Genomic DNA, 15,392 nt, shown 5'->3' on the forward strand with positions numbered 1-15,392 from the left:
TCATTTTCACAGAGTTCAAATGGTCGGGCAAAGGGTGGGTTCAGGCCTCGGCTGTCGAGGAATGCCAAGTCAGGCATTCAGAGCCCGGTGACACTTTGTCACTTTGGCTTTCTGACCCCTCTGACCTTTCCTTTATGCACACTCTCTCCCTGTATCAGGTATACTGAGCTTTATTTTAAACTTGTGAAACTCACTAATTAACTAAACCTTGATGTATTTCATGAAAAAAAAGATTATCAATCAATTCAATAATTTTTAGAAAAAAAAAAATCCACCCAAAAAAAACCACCAGTCCCAGCCCACTTATACAATTTCACACGTCTGAAGATACACGCACACATCCTGCCAAGTTCTTCACACATTGTCTAATTTGAAGCAGCCTCAAGGCAAGAAAGCTGCAGAGGAGAAAGAGAGGGAAAAAAGCCAATGAAATTTTCAATCTTCTCTTTTCCAGGAAAAAGAAGAACGCGGAAGCGTTGCTTCCAGGAACTGCTCGTGGCCAGAGGTCTCAGTCCACATGCATGCACATACACACACACTCGCAGCTCCCCTCGGTGCTTCGAAAACATCCATAAATGCCCAGAGTAAGATTTATAGCTCTGAGAAGCAGCATCAGCCAAAAGCTTTCCAAGGAAGGCAACTTGGCTGCAGGGCCTATGGGCTGAAAGAGAAAGTCTGCAGGCCAGGCTATAGCTAAGACTGAGGCACAATAACTTACAAGCTGCTAAACACCCATAAATATATACACACATATATATCAAATACATACATACTGCACAACACCAGGCATTACTCCAAATCTACAGAAAGTGAGACTTTTACCTGCATCTTAACTACTAGCAGATCTACTTGTGGCTCTTTCTTTAAAACCTTCCAAAACAAATAGTCTAGTGGTAAGCTAGGCTACGTTAGCACAACGAGAGTAAAACCTTCCATGATTATGTGGATATCCACCTCAATTTTTATATATATCTTAAGAAAACATTATGAAAATATTATTTAATATCCTTTAAATACACCGGTAGGTAAGTTTTCAGCCAGACCACCTCTTTAATCCAGTGCTCAGTGTTTGTGCTAAGCTAAGTGCTAGCTGTAACCCCTTTTAATGGACCTAATCTTAATTTTCACACCAAACCCTGAACACAAAAGCAAATCAGGGATGCTACTCCTTTAAGTCAGATGGAAAAACTTTATCACCACACCTATAAAGACAGAATATCTCCATAAACAGCAAAACCTGATACCTAAAGCTAAAATGAAAAGCTGGAAAAAGTACGCAGAGAATTTATAAGTGAATGTTTTTAATCTGATGATATCAAGTGATCAAGTGATTTACTCACTGCAATCATACTAATCAATCTTCTCTTGGCACTGTTCAGAGTCTGGGCTTTCCCAGGCACAAGGGTATACACTGTTTGGAATTGGAGGCAGGACGATGTTCCAGGTCTTTAAAGAGCTATCAGTAGCAGCAGTGTTAACATATAGCTACAAGCAAACGTAGGGAAAATTACCCTTTCCTTTGCAGCGCTCTTGCAGTAAAAGGGTCAGCTTTAATGGCCACATTCCCCATAAAAAACTCACCTGGAACTCTAAATCGAGTAGTGATGCTACATCAGCCGTCACCTGGGTGGTTATATGAGTAGAAAAAGCCAATTTTGAAAGACATGAACCTGTTTCTTAGAAAGAGGCACTGATTTCCCGCTAAAATCATTTACCAGATGTGGACTGTTTTGCACAATAGTTATAGCAAACAAAACAGCATTCTTCATATAACTAGTCTTAAGGGCATACTGAGTGGCACAGTACATGAAGGGAGGCTTTCTTCTTGTAGTTTTACGGCTTGTGAGTCATTCCTGCAGTCGTGTGTTTTCTGTTTCACAACACACAGCATCGTTTAACAAATCTCATTTACACTGAATTACTTTGAATGTTCATCTTAGTATTTTTCCATAGAAGTTTATTACAGTTACAGAGCCTTTTTAGCATTGTGGCTTTGCATTTATGGGCAAGCATAAGTCTGATCAGGGGGCACGGAGGACCAAAGGTTATTAATACAGTACTGTGCAAAAGTCTTGGTGTAACTGCTTTCCTTCTTCAACACAGTCTGAACCCTCTTAGGGAAGCTTTCTTGTCTTCTTTAACTAGTCTTCAGGAATAGTTCTTCATGAAGGACATTTAAATCTTTCCTTTAGATCTTGCCTGCCTTTTGTTCTGTTTTCTGTCCAGATGAGCCGACACTGCTTCAGTAATGTTGAGATTTGGGCTAGTCCATGACTGATACTGGTCCTCTGTGTGTGTGTTTTTCTATCCCGGTATGCTTTTACTACATTAGCAGTGTGTTTGGGATCATTGTCTTTTTGAAAAATAAAGCTGCTGACAGATGGTTTTGCATATTACCTTTCTGCGTTTATAATTGCACTAAGTTGGCTAACATCCTCAACACAGCTGACCTAAATGCAGCCCCCAATTCATTACTGTGCCTCCACCGTGTTTAACACATAACTTTTCTCCCCACTGATAGCCACCAAGATCATTTCTGATGAGATTTTGGTGAACAGCTGCTACGTTGTCTGAGTGAGATACCTTTTTATGTTTGAATGACACATATAAAATAATCTGAAATGGAATGAAAATTAATGAAAAAGCAGCCAATGTCCAAAGAAAACTTTGAAAGCCTAGAGAACTGCTCAAAACCTTTTTAACATATTAAAAGAAAATCTGTCTCATTGGAAGCAAAATATAAAGAAATGAATGGCGTCAGATGCTTATTCACAGCACTGTAACTCTCATCATGACCCTAAAATGACTGGCTTGCCCAAAGCAACCACAACAACACAGCACTGTGTAATATGGAAGTAAACACTGAAGCCACTGTGGACAATGTTCATCTTTGTTTTATGTGCAGTAGAAGCACATCTTTTTGTTTTTTTGTGGGGCAATACCTGCAATTTCTGTGTGTGGATCCAGAGCCTAAGACTAGAAGTTGACTTTAGTTCTTAACGGAAAATTATAATTTCTTAATGGTGCCACTATAAATACTTCCGGTCTACTGATGGGAAGCTTTTGTATCTTTGACAAAGCATACAATCTCATCCGACTTAGCCAAAATACTTCTATATGCATTAACAAAAATCTGTGCTAAAACCATCTTTGAAAGATTTGCTACGTTGGAGGTAGCGGTGTTGGCTGCACATTCTTTTTCTCAAAACGATGCTTTGATTCTCCGTCTCGCTGTCGCATTACGCTGATTTCCAGAATGTCTCTGGGCCAGAAACTAGCATTAAATATTGAAGAGCAGTTTTCCAAGATTTGAGTGATTTCTTGTCCTGGGTTTTGGAGCATTAAAGCTATATCTCACTGAACGAATGCTGTGGCTCTACAGTTTCCATCAGCTTGACATACTGGGGTTGCTTTTGGACAGACATCCTGTAACTTCTCTTGACATCGCCTTCATAAATAGCGAGCTCCCCTTTCACTCCATTGCCCAAAGCACTGACATCAAGGCACTTCAACAAAGTGCTTTAAAGGCTGCGCTTCCTCGAAAGCACAAACACAACTGAGCGTGCCCGTCACCATGCTCGCACATAACCACTTACCTGACGTCTGAGAATATAGAGACACAAACTGTCAGGCAGAACAGACATGTTTAGGAACAAATGGTATCAATGCTGACGCTGAAGGAGAGGAGCAGAGGTTAAACGCTTCATTCTTTCCGCTCTTAGCAGTTAAAGTCATAACTCATCAGAGCTTTGAGACTGTGGACAGTGGTCTCTTGGTCTGTGGAGAGCATGTGTGTGCACATTTACAAATACATCCATAAGAAAAAAAGGGAAAGCAAGGGTCGCCGCCCGTTTAATCTGAGACCTCCCTGGCACAGGTCCAACGCTCTCAGTAAGAGTGCGAGACACAGGAACACACATAAGACTTTGCTGCCCAAATTCCCAAACATGACCACCATTATGTATAGTGTTATGTAAGTACAAAGAAAAGGGGCTTATTTGCTCCTTATCTCTAAACACTGAGCATAAAGTCATTGCCGCGCAGAGACTCCATGTGTGCCATGCTGTTTCATGACAACTGGCAAGCTTTACATGAGCAACATACACACAGACCAACACAAACAGAGCAATGTTGTAACCCACTTCTCTCCATCAAACTATCAAACTTTGGTTTTTCTCTGCTACATGCAGGGTGGAGGAATGTTGTTTTTCGATGGGGATTCAATTCACTATTCACTGCAGCCTTACTGGGGCAAAACTCTTTCCTGGAAGCTAACGTGAACCAGTCCAACTTAATGTCAGCTCAGCAGGGGCTCAGCAGTCCCACAGTTTGGGTGAGCAGGATTTTTGTCCCTCCACTAAGAGAAAAAAAAGACAGCGGAGACTACATCACCTCCATCATTCCATGGGTCCCAGTAAGACATCATACCATCAATCCAGTGCTTTTAGGCCTGTCACACAACAAAGCCCAAACTTGTTATTGTTGTTTGCTTAGCACTCTATTTATAGACCTCCATGAAGCTCTTTAGCCAAATTCTTTAGGTTACTGGAGGGTTGGAAAGGAGAAAATCCAAGCTGAGAAACAAAGGGCTCATTCTGCAGGAGTTGGACAGTGGAACCAGGTCTGTCGTGTTGCACCAATGCCATATTTCACCAAACTAAGCTGGGATTCGCTCACTTTGAGGCAAGCAAACTTTAGCCCACTGCTAAACTTTAACCTTGGTCTTGCCTCATAATCAATATTTCGGTGGTTTCATCTGTTAATGTTTATCTTGGTTACCCAGTTGACATATTCAGTACAGCAGCTGGTTTCCACAAAAAAAGCTCTGCTCATCGTTACTGCTAAGCACTCAGCACCAGAGTGCATTCAAAGGTGGCTAGCTTACTAGGAAGTCGGAGAACTGAACAACTGCAATTATTCTTGGAGCAGCAACACAAATTTCAAACAAATGATAATTTAACTATATGAATAGGCAACTGTTTGCTAGTCTCTTGACAATATTATAAAATAATAATGTCATATTTTTTATTTACTACTCGGAGAATATCAATCTTTTCTATTATTTGTATCCGTTTTGATAACATTTTAGTCTCCAACTTATTTCTAGCACAGCAGTTAGCCAACTGCAAACTTTGTGCTGCTGCAGCTGGGCTGAAGACACCAGTGCATGATCATGTTGGTTTTTACGGCCATTTTAATAGTCAAAGATTATACAGAGGGCGCTATTACAACAATTTGAAAACATGAGACATGGGAAATACTTGGTGAAAAAACCCCACTTGGCAATGGGGTTTGACTTCTCCTCCTATAACAGCGCTGATGTGGCAGTATTGTCTTAGTGGCGACACTTATTGTATCGCAGCAGCGACCAAGGCCTTAAAAACAGGAATAAATATAAGTGACTGTTAGGTGATGTTGCCTAGTGGACAAAGCGACCAACCAACATTAGCTACCAACCAACATTAGCTACCAACCAACGCGAGCCACCAACCAACGCTAGCTACCAACCAGTGCGCTAGGTAAGCAATGTCCCCTAGTGCACACTGCATGAAACAACCAACGTAACTGGTATACCGAGGCCTTTAGTGTTAGCATGCACACAGGACAGCACCATCTTCTAAAAGCATGATGGTAAATGTGCACCATGTCAAACAGGCAAACTCATAAAAGTAAAATAAAATAATTTTTGTTCGGTCCAAGATTATACCAAAATTTGTCTAAAATTACACAAAAATTAAGAATTCTTCATCAACCAGCAAGTGTCACTTAGTCTTAAAGTTGATTAACTGTTACGTGAAAACTAACTCCAGTTTAACATTACTTTTATTCCCGTTCTACCAACAAACCCACATACAGCTGGAACATTAAATGTTTACCTGGTAGTTCGAATGACGTAAGAAGTAGTCAGGGCATCCCGCTAATGCCATGATGTTCCTTCAGCGTTCCCTCTGCAGGGAATAACCCTCTGGTCTCACCAGCACTCTGCACAAAAAAGAAACAGACTGAATGAAGAACAGCACTAAAATCACAGAGAAAAGTCAGTAAGAAAAAAAAACACAGGGTTAAAATGAAGTTTTAATTAACAAATTTCACTAACTACTAAAGGTGGATCTGGGATTTTGTGCTATACATTACACAACAACTTTGCACAACTGGTATCAATTTTCTAAAGACAAAAGTCCTGCACCTCCTTCTCACCTAAACAGCAAAGCTTGTCTGTGCGACTTAGTGTGCATGCACGGTTGAACATGTGCACACACAGTGTAAACACAGTCATTGTATACAATACACACACAGTTCCTTCACAAAGCCAGTGGCTTAGAACTAAATAAGAATTTCTCCTCTCCGAGTGAGCAACACATGACCACTCTCCACCACCTGTGTGTGTGTCGTCTAGGAGTCGTCTATTTCCACTGCATTATCTGCTGTGAGTAAGCAGCAGGAAGTTGCGCGCATGTGTGTGTTTGGAAAGAGGACTCGCAAGCACAGACATACACACACACAAAAATCCATCTCAAGCTGTTCAGCACTTAGTCTTCTGTTTATTTGTCTGCAGCATTTAGAAAGAAAAAAACTCTTACTTGCATTTAATCTAATCGCTGATCCTCTTTAACTCCTATCTGCCTGTCCAATTTCACGGAGAGCTGCAATAACATATTAGAGATGCCCAGCTCACAGACTGGATTCATCTGTGAGCTCGAGGAAAAATAATAAGCTTCCTCAAAGAGAGAAATGATGTTATGCAGCCCACATACACATTTTTTAGGGAACTGCTGCAACTGATACTGCTTCCAACAAAGGTTCAGCAAACCCAATCTGCTGAAAACACACACAGAGCTGCCTCTCTCTCTCTCACTAAATAGCTCCTCTCACTCTTTGACGATTCCTCTTCACTTTCTCTCCCAGCATGTCTCCATTGTACAGGTCATTATATAACAGATATCAGATGGTTCAAACAATATCCTCCTCCTCCTCCTCCTCCTCTCTCCTCTCCTCCCTCTCTCTTCACCCCACTAATTACTGTTTCCACTGGGGCTCTGCTATCTTTAGGTTTGCTCTTCTGTCAGAGGCATACGTTGCAGTGCAGCCTCTGCGTTCCTGATAACTGCACACTTTTTTTTCTTAATATATTACATGTTATTGCACAGGCTGTTCGCAGCAACCAAAGTCCTGGCCAAAAGGGCAAGTGCCGCCGTCGTACGTGCAAATTAATAAGCCTGAAAGTGCCAAAGACAGAGCTCTGTGTGCTTGACATTTCCTGACATTTGTGATTCCTCCTGTGGAGAGAGGGAACAATTCAGCTTCGCTGGTCATATGGGGAGATCTGGAGAAATTAAACAGGGCAGGGAGCAACTTAATAATGTCACACGTGTGTGAGTGTGTTTAACACACCCACTACTACTACCACATCTTTCCAAGTGCATAAGGATTCAGATTTTTAGCTACACTCACGGTCTGTTGTCTTATGAAGAGCACACACTCACAAAACTCCTTAATATTACCTGAGACCCAAACAGACATGAAGTCTACTTTGTGCATAAGATAAGAAGGAAGGAAGTTTAACAGCATACAAAGATTAAACCTACATTAAGGCACAGCTTGGAGCTTTATGACAGCCCATTAAAACACACACACACACACACACACACACACACACACACACACACACACACACACACACACACACACCTAGCTTATGCTCTCTGGGGAAGCAGTTCCCTACCATGCTGATGCTTCAGATAACTCTTGTCCCAGTTCAAAATCGGAATTAGTGGAAGAGGGAGGAGGTACAATAGCTTTAGGCACTGATGGAGCATCTGAGTCTGACTGTGTTATGAGGTGATATGACAGCTGTGAGCTGAAAGATTGAATCCCCTCCTTCACTATCACCACTACAGCCAACGCGTGTTTCTAATATTAAAAAATAAATATATGACAACTTTACAGTCATCTCCATAAAAGCGAAGAATCTGATCACTTAGAGTAGTGTGGCAAATTTAAAGAGTTACATAATGACTTTGCCTCTCACAGCACAGCAATAACTGTCATTAAATACCTTTTTTCTACCAACAAGGTAGCTCATAAATTGAGTTTACATCATCTCTAAAGCTCCTTTGCGTCCCGGCGCATGACCAGTAAGTATGTATAGACCGGCTGATACTGAGTTTAACGATATGCAGTCCTGATGAGAGATATTAGTTCCCAAACAAGTATGCAAAGCGCTTACGGTAATGAAAAGGCAAAATCGTGTCCAGGACGGAGAAGCACCCGGTGCGCTCCGGCTATCCTCGTCTGGATGTCCGCACAAACTGCTTTCCCCCCCTTACCTCCACCCCCCCAGGCTCCACTCTGTTGTCTTCACCTTGTTCCCCCCTCCCCACCCCACCCCGAGGTGCTTTCCTTGCACACGTACAACGCTCACACAAGTAACGCTCGCTCACCCGCGCTCGCACACATGCAAACACACGCATGCATGCACCGCTCATTCCGCACTTTTCGACCAGCTGACTCCTCTCGCTCTCTCTCACATGCACGCAGACACACGCCAGCGAAGGACAGCCTCCTCCTCCTTCTCTCTCCCCGCCCTGTTCACTAGAACACACTGCAAAAAATACCCCTTTTTTACTTTATTGGCTCGACATGTCTGTAAAAGTGGACTATTTTTGCAGTGTGTTCAAGACCTGGCTGTAACCCTCCGAGCAGAAGGAGGACTTCAATGTATGAGCCAGTGGCAGCCCCAGAAAAAAAATTACATATGGTGGAAACTGCATATGAAAAATGGAGTCACCATGAAGTTTTTTTGTTGTTTTTTTTTTTTTAAGCAACATACAGTGTTGTGCAAAAGCCTGGAGCCTCCTCCTATCTCTCTATATTTTGTTTGGAAAATGGGAAATAAGTGAAGTGTTTATTGAAACTTGCAAACATGCATGAAATAAAGTATATGAAGGCAAAAATAGAGTTTGTGCGGTTCTAATGAGCTTGAAAGTTCATATTTGACCACCTGTGCAATAGGGAAGGGTCTCTAGCAAAGTAGAAGCTCTGTTAAACAGCATGCAAGAGTTAGCATGGCAAATATTACCTTAAACCTTATTGACAGGTAAGCACGGAAAAAGGGGACAGATAAGCATTCTGCATCTAAATCAAATCACACTGAGCTGTTTCCAAGGCTGTACACTGTTAGTGTTGCTTGGGGTCATATCTTACATGGGAAATGGCGCACATTTGACAGCCTGGGCTCCCCTCTTGGCAACAGCAATGGACACGTTGATGGACGAGCTCAGACTCTCTGTGGACTATATCTGAAGAGCACATGGTTTGTACTGACAGAGCAGGTTGAGGGGAAGCTGGAGAGGCAGAGGTACGCTTTGGAAAGAAGACTGGAGCAATGAAATTCAGCAGATCCGAGGAAGAATACGTTTGTGAATGAGAGAGAGAGAGGACGGTGGAAGGGTTACGATGCAAGGAGCAGAGGTGGTGAAGGCAAGAGTTTAAGTGCTTGTCTTTCACTGTGCAGTGAAATGGACAAAGCCTAAAAGATGTGAAGAAGAGAGTGAGGGCAGGGTGGTGTGGCGGAAGAAGAATGTCATGGACTGATTTGGGTCAGAACGGTAGCATCAAAAGTGGAAAATAAGGATTACAGTATGAGACTAGCAACACTAGATTGCCAAAAGTACTCACTTGTCTGCCTTCACACGCATATGAACTTGAGTGACATCCCACTCTTAATCCATAGTGTTCAATATAATGTTGGTCCACCTTTTGCAGCTATAACAGCTTTAATTCTTCTGGGAAGGCTTTCCACAACGTTTAGGCGTTTATGGGAATTTTTGACCATTCTTCAGAAGCACATCTATGAGGTCAGACGCTGACATTGGGTGAGAAGGCCTGGCCCAGAGTCTCCAGACTAATTCCTCCCAAAGGGGTTCTGTCTGGTACAGAATAGTCAAATTCCTCCTATCTCGCTCATTAATGTCTTTATGGACCTTGCTTTGTGCAGTGGTCCACAATCATGTTGGAACAGGAAGGGGCCATCCCCAAATTGTGCCCACAAAGTTGGAAGCGTGAAATTGTCCAAAATGTCTTGGTGTGCTGAAGTTCCTTCTTCCTTCTTGTACTTGGTGAGGTAAGGTTTGGATGCAGCTGCTCGGCCTGGTTGACAGATCCTTCACTAGGGACACCACCTTTCTGTACATAAAGCTAAACAATAGGGGTGCAACGATACTCGTATCGACATTGAACCGTTCGATACAGTGCTTTCGGTTCGGTACGCATATGTATCGAACAATACAAAATTTTAAATTAATTTTCTTCTGACGAGGCTGTCTGTGTTGGAGTAGTCGAACGCAGATTCACTGAGCGCAGGGCAAGCTAGCAAGACAGAAGTTAAGCTCTCCTTGCAACATGGCAAATTGAACCTCCCCCACCCTCATTCAGATCTGGCGTTTGGAACTATTTTGGTTTTCATGTGACGTATGACCCTGAAGGTAAGCGCGTCATGGACTAAAGTAAAACAGTATGTTGGATGTGCCACGCAATGCTCAATTACATGGGTGGGCGCTAGCGTGTTAGCGCAGTTAGCTCGTTAACGTGTTGGCCGTCCAGCCCCATGCACGGAGCGATCAGGGGTAGCTCGTTAACGGAGATTTGCCGTGTTGTGGCGTTAACGTCATTTCAACGAGATTTACGCTGACAGCTCTAGTGGGAACACAACGAATATGACTGCACATTTACGCCGACATCATCCTAGTGCAAAGACAAGTGGAAGCAGACAAAAACAACAAGCACGCATGCTACAAACTTTAGCCGAGTCATTTAGACAGCCGTTAGCACATGATTCTCCTTATGGGGACCTGATATGTTTAATATGCTGCTGAGAATATAGCCCAGAAGAAGCGGATAGTATAGCTTTTATTTTGGAAAGAGCCATTTCTCTGTAATAAACTCTCTTTTCCAAAGATGAGTGATTCCTCAATCAGATACAGGGCTCGCAAAATCACTAGCCCGACGTCCCGGGGCTAGCGATTTTTCCAGTCGGGCTACCAAAATCTATCTCTGCCCTGCCTGTCGGCCTATCGTAGGAAGGAAAAATATATGTCAATGTTTTTGCATTCTTTCGGAAATGTAGCTGGGTAAGTATGTCATTGGCATCGGTGAGCCACTGTCAATATGTGACATATTGAAATCGCGTTTGAATTTGCGCTTGTTTTTTGCTTTCACTTTGCAATCGCGTGAACTGTGTATAGAGAGCCACAGCACTGATTGGTGAGTGATGATAATTTGCGCACCAATTCCTCTGACGTCGTCTTATCAATCGTTAGCTTATTATGCAAACATGACAAGTGAAATCTCCCGCATCAAGCTTAAACATGTGAGAGGTTGATCGCGCAGAGAATCGCTGAGCTTATGTGAGTCCGTGTGTAAAAGTAGCAGGATATATATTTTAGTTCTGCTGAGCCAAATAAGACAGGTCAGGGTGAAGAAGTGACAGCCAAAGAAAAGCTTACCACAAAACGGAAAAGTTATGACAAATCAGACTATAAGGCAAAAAGAAAGTGCAGCTTTATGGTTTCATGGACAAAAGAATTTCTGTGGCTGCAATATGACGAGCTAAATAACCAGGGCTGCACATAAGTGGTCCGCAGGTGCGCATTCGCTGTCAAAATAAAAAACGCGCACAAGATAAGAAGTTGCAACGCGTGCTTGCGTACATAAGATTTTCAGGAGGAGGACAGACATTTGTTTAGAACTCTTAAAGATGTCGAAGAAGCTCCTTTAAGCAATTACTGTGATGTTCCTCCACCTCCAAAGAAATGTCAGGAGTCCGAACCACAAAAGAAGCACGTATTCTCGGAAAAGTAGTTGCAGGAGGTGAGCTGGCTTCAAACAAATGATGAACGCACAGAGATGTGGTGCAGAATGTGCCGTGAAAATTTAATAAATGACAAATTAAAAAGGCATGAACATTTTTTTTGTATCGAAAAAATATCGAACCATGACACCAAAGTATCGAACCGGACTGAACCGTGAATTTTCTGTATCATTGCACCCCTACTAAACAAGGAGGTCAGTAATAATAAGACACCTATCCACTCATTCTCTTCCGCTTATCCTCATCAAGGTCATGGTGGGGCTGGAGTATGCTGTGTTAAGCTGCTGTGGTCATTCTTCTTTGAGTACATCCCATCAGTGCAGTGGTGCATTTACTCTGTGAGGAGGCTGAATTCACTTGAGATTTGCACGATCATGAGAGACTCTGTTTTGCCAGCCTTCAGTTGATGTGCTTGAGAAGACAGCAACTGATGAGGAACTACTGGCTAATAAGGTTGTAGGTATAGGTCTATTTTATACTTAACAATACATTAATGCTTAAATGAGTCACCTATCACCTGTTTTAATTTTCTATACAAAGACGGCTGTCTGCCTGCTAGCTTTCACATCTCAAACTGCAGCTTGTTTAACTTCTCCAGTGCTTTTTCCCATTCAATCTCAAGGCTTAAACAGTCAGCATCATCAATATTTGGCTTAAGTGAGTGAGTAATAACCCATATCCCAAACCAACAGAGCTTGAAATAAGTCACAGCAGTGGTAGCTGCAACTACACAGCTCTCAGCAATACTAGCAACAACTTCTTTTACAGGCATTAGATTGTCTGCGCTGTGCTAGATTATCTTCAACACCTCCTTTTATTTGCATCTATCAGCCAGTGGCCATTTGCAAGCTCAGGTTTCATCCACTTATAGGTTAACTAAGCCCTCCACTTTATCTACTGTCAGACTGAGGACACATGTTGGGGGTTGACAGCAGATAACAAGGAGGCTTGGAGAAGTAGATTCGGCAAGGAGAAGGACACTTTATTTGGATGACGATAACCCTTATTTCATTACAGCATTCATTTGTTTCAAGGTCAGACATTTCTGGACGCTTAAGGTGACGCTGCCTCTGCCAGTATGACAGCTGAACTTCTGACAGTAGAAATAAGCTTTTCTGTAGCTCCAAGCAGACATCCCTCTGTGTAAGCCTGCAAAATCTCAAACATGAGCCTGTATGTGCATGAGCCCGATGCCACGTGTATTTTGGATGTCCATGAACTTTTCAGAGGAAACTGGGCTCTGTAAATAGGTCAAAGGTAAAAGCTAGTTACAGATCGTGGGCTCCATGTAGGGCTTTGTTTACAAAACCCACATTAGAAGATAGAGAGGAAAAACATATGGAGTATCAAAACACCTCATCATCACATGGGAGTGCTTATACCCAGAACTTGGCAGAACTGGTCTGACATCTGAGGCAGTTCTGTAGCAGTTGTAGTCATTAACATAAAGACTCCAGTTCTTATCAGATTGAAGATTTCAAGCAGTGTGTTGTGGTCTTTGGGCTGGTGTTTACAGCAGCCAGAGCAGAGTATCAAAAATAGTACACAATCAGAGCTCAAAATAGTACACAGCACAATAAGAAACCTCAGCCCAGTGAGTCTAAAAGCGACAATTTTGACACAAACTGTAAGATGCAAAAATAAATAAATAAAAGACAAAAATAAGTCTCACCCACCTGCTGTGAAGGGCGTCTGTTTGCAAGAGGAAGCCAATCGGGAGAGAGTTGGTTTAAAAGGATGGGAAAGAAGATAAAATGGTATGTTTCAGACAGAGGATCAACTTATTAACTGGGAATCATGCAAAGCTGCTCTAGCAGAGTCCAGGAAAAGAAATGTGGGGCAGGAAATCACTGCTGAGACTACAAAATATTAGCTTAATGGCTGCACCAAGCCTCCAGTTGTGCACATCCCCTGATGCTAGTAGTTATTCGACAGCAGAACTGTGGAAGAGGTGATTGGCTAGGGAAAAAAGCCCAGACAGTTGGAGCTCTGGTTAATTCTGCTCTTCAAAGGTTACTAAAGTCAATCCTCAAACACTCCCAACCATTTGTTGAATGCCTGTCCTTCAACAGGTTTTTACAGGAAGTCAAAAATTATGAGTATTACTTCCTCAGGTCCAAAGGGTATTATTCAAAGACTTGAGCCATCGAACATTCAACATAACAGTATAGTTGTCATTTATTCATAATCTGCATACAAATTTAGTGAATTCTGAATGTTTCAAGTTTCTTTAAATTAATGGCAGTGTTTGTTTTCCCTGCAACATCTCTTGTTTCTAACGGGCTATATAGGAAAGCATCTGGAAACTGTAAAAAGACAAAACACAAAGAACAAGGATTTGTTCAGTTTTTAATCATTTCCCCCTTTCTTTACTAATAGGTACAGTGCGACTGTAGAAATCAGAGCCCAATTGAAACCAGAGACCCAGAGCCACTTCAAAGTAAAGTGCCTTCTAGGAACGCTTTAAAGGTCTGGCTTGGTCCAATGACCAGTTGGTCCCTCCGCTCTGTTTGTTTGCATTCATTGGCTAAATGCAGCAGCGTTACACAACAGACAATGGCAGCAGAAGCAGCTTGACGCTTCCCACTGAAATGGGTCAGCCGCACAAACACATGGACGTGCGCAGTGTTTTGAAAACACAGGAGAAGCGTGGCTGTTACATAAAAATTCCTCTGACCCTTGTTGGGAAACAGCCTTCCCAGATGTGGTGGAATCTGAGTCTCTCAGGGACATGGGAGGTCAGTTCAGAAAACACACACAACACTGTGGGCTTAATTGTCTCCAGTTGTAAGTTCAGTGTGCAGCATGTTAACACGTGACGTCTGACAGCCTAAAGTAACTTCAAAGCACTACCCTGGTCTGGGTGTGAACGGGAGACTTACGTGTAAAACGGGTGGGATGCTATGAATGGTTACGTCACAGACTCGACCTATCGTGCCACGAGAGTCTTGAAACCTGTGAAAGCTCCACAAAGTTCACAAAACTGAATCCGATCACATGGATTTAGGTCAGAGCATGCCGGTGTTAGTGTGTGTCCTTTCTTGCAGGGTACAGCGTGTGCACTCACAGCATGTTTTGCAGGTGATTCATTGTGTAAGTTTGTGTTTGTGGGTGTGTCCGTGTGGACAACTTGACTGTGGTTGGGTGGTCTAGGAGCTGTTGTTGACAGCCTGCTGGTTTTTTAATTGATATTCACCTCTGAGCTGGAATGCCACTGCTTCTCCAAACATAATAGAGCACAGAGATTTCGGTTTGGTGCAGAGAGGTGAAAATGGTGGCCAAGAAAGCAAAGACCTACATGAAATAATGCACAAGAGATGATTAGTTCTTTCTAGGAATAGCAGTGCGGTCCACCCCTCCAACACTTTGGACCAGATGGAAAAAGCTCAGCAGTACTGGATGATTTTGGCCTGTGCTACGCCAATGTTCACAGTGATCTTATTGTAAATTTAGAAAATTTGCTGGATTTTCCCAACTTCTGCTTCAGAGATTTTTATACTGCTATAATTTCTATTAGACATCA

The 15,392-nt window shown here is 42.5% G+C and overlaps 1 protein-coding gene across 3 annotated transcripts in view; it reads right to left on the minus strand.

Annotated features, from left to right (window-relative positions):
• Nucleotides 1–14,855, minus strand: part of LOC146613998 (growth factor receptor-bound protein 10-like) — a 50,669-nt gene extending 35,814 nt beyond the window's left edge. For 2 of the 3 annotated variants that reach the window (XM_085378863.1, XM_085378861.1), the window contains exons 1-2: nucleotides 8,228–8,315; nucleotides 5,877–5,982 (exon numbers count right to left, since the gene is read on the minus strand). Coding sequence is in view for 2 of the 3 variants with exons in the window: in XM_085378861.1 (XP_085234987.1) it covers nucleotides 5,877–5,927 (51 nt within the window). In the remaining variant the exon portion in view is untranslated. Of the gene's footprint in view, nucleotides 1–5,876; nucleotides 5,983–8,227; nucleotides 8,316–14,751 lie in introns of those variants that run through there. The other variant, XM_085378862.1, reaches the window with a different exon arrangement.
• Between the last annotated feature and the right edge of the window lie 537 nt (nucleotides 14,856–15,392).

The sequence above is a fragment of the Diplotaxodon limnothrissa genome, linkage group LG18 (assembly GCF_057381915.1).
Source record: "Diplotaxodon limnothrissa isolate DT_005_m linkage group LG18, D_limnothrissa_male_GT1.1, whole genome shotgun sequence".
Lineage (NCBI taxonomy): Eukaryota > Metazoa > Chordata > Actinopteri > Cichliformes > Cichlidae > Diplotaxodon > Diplotaxodon limnothrissa.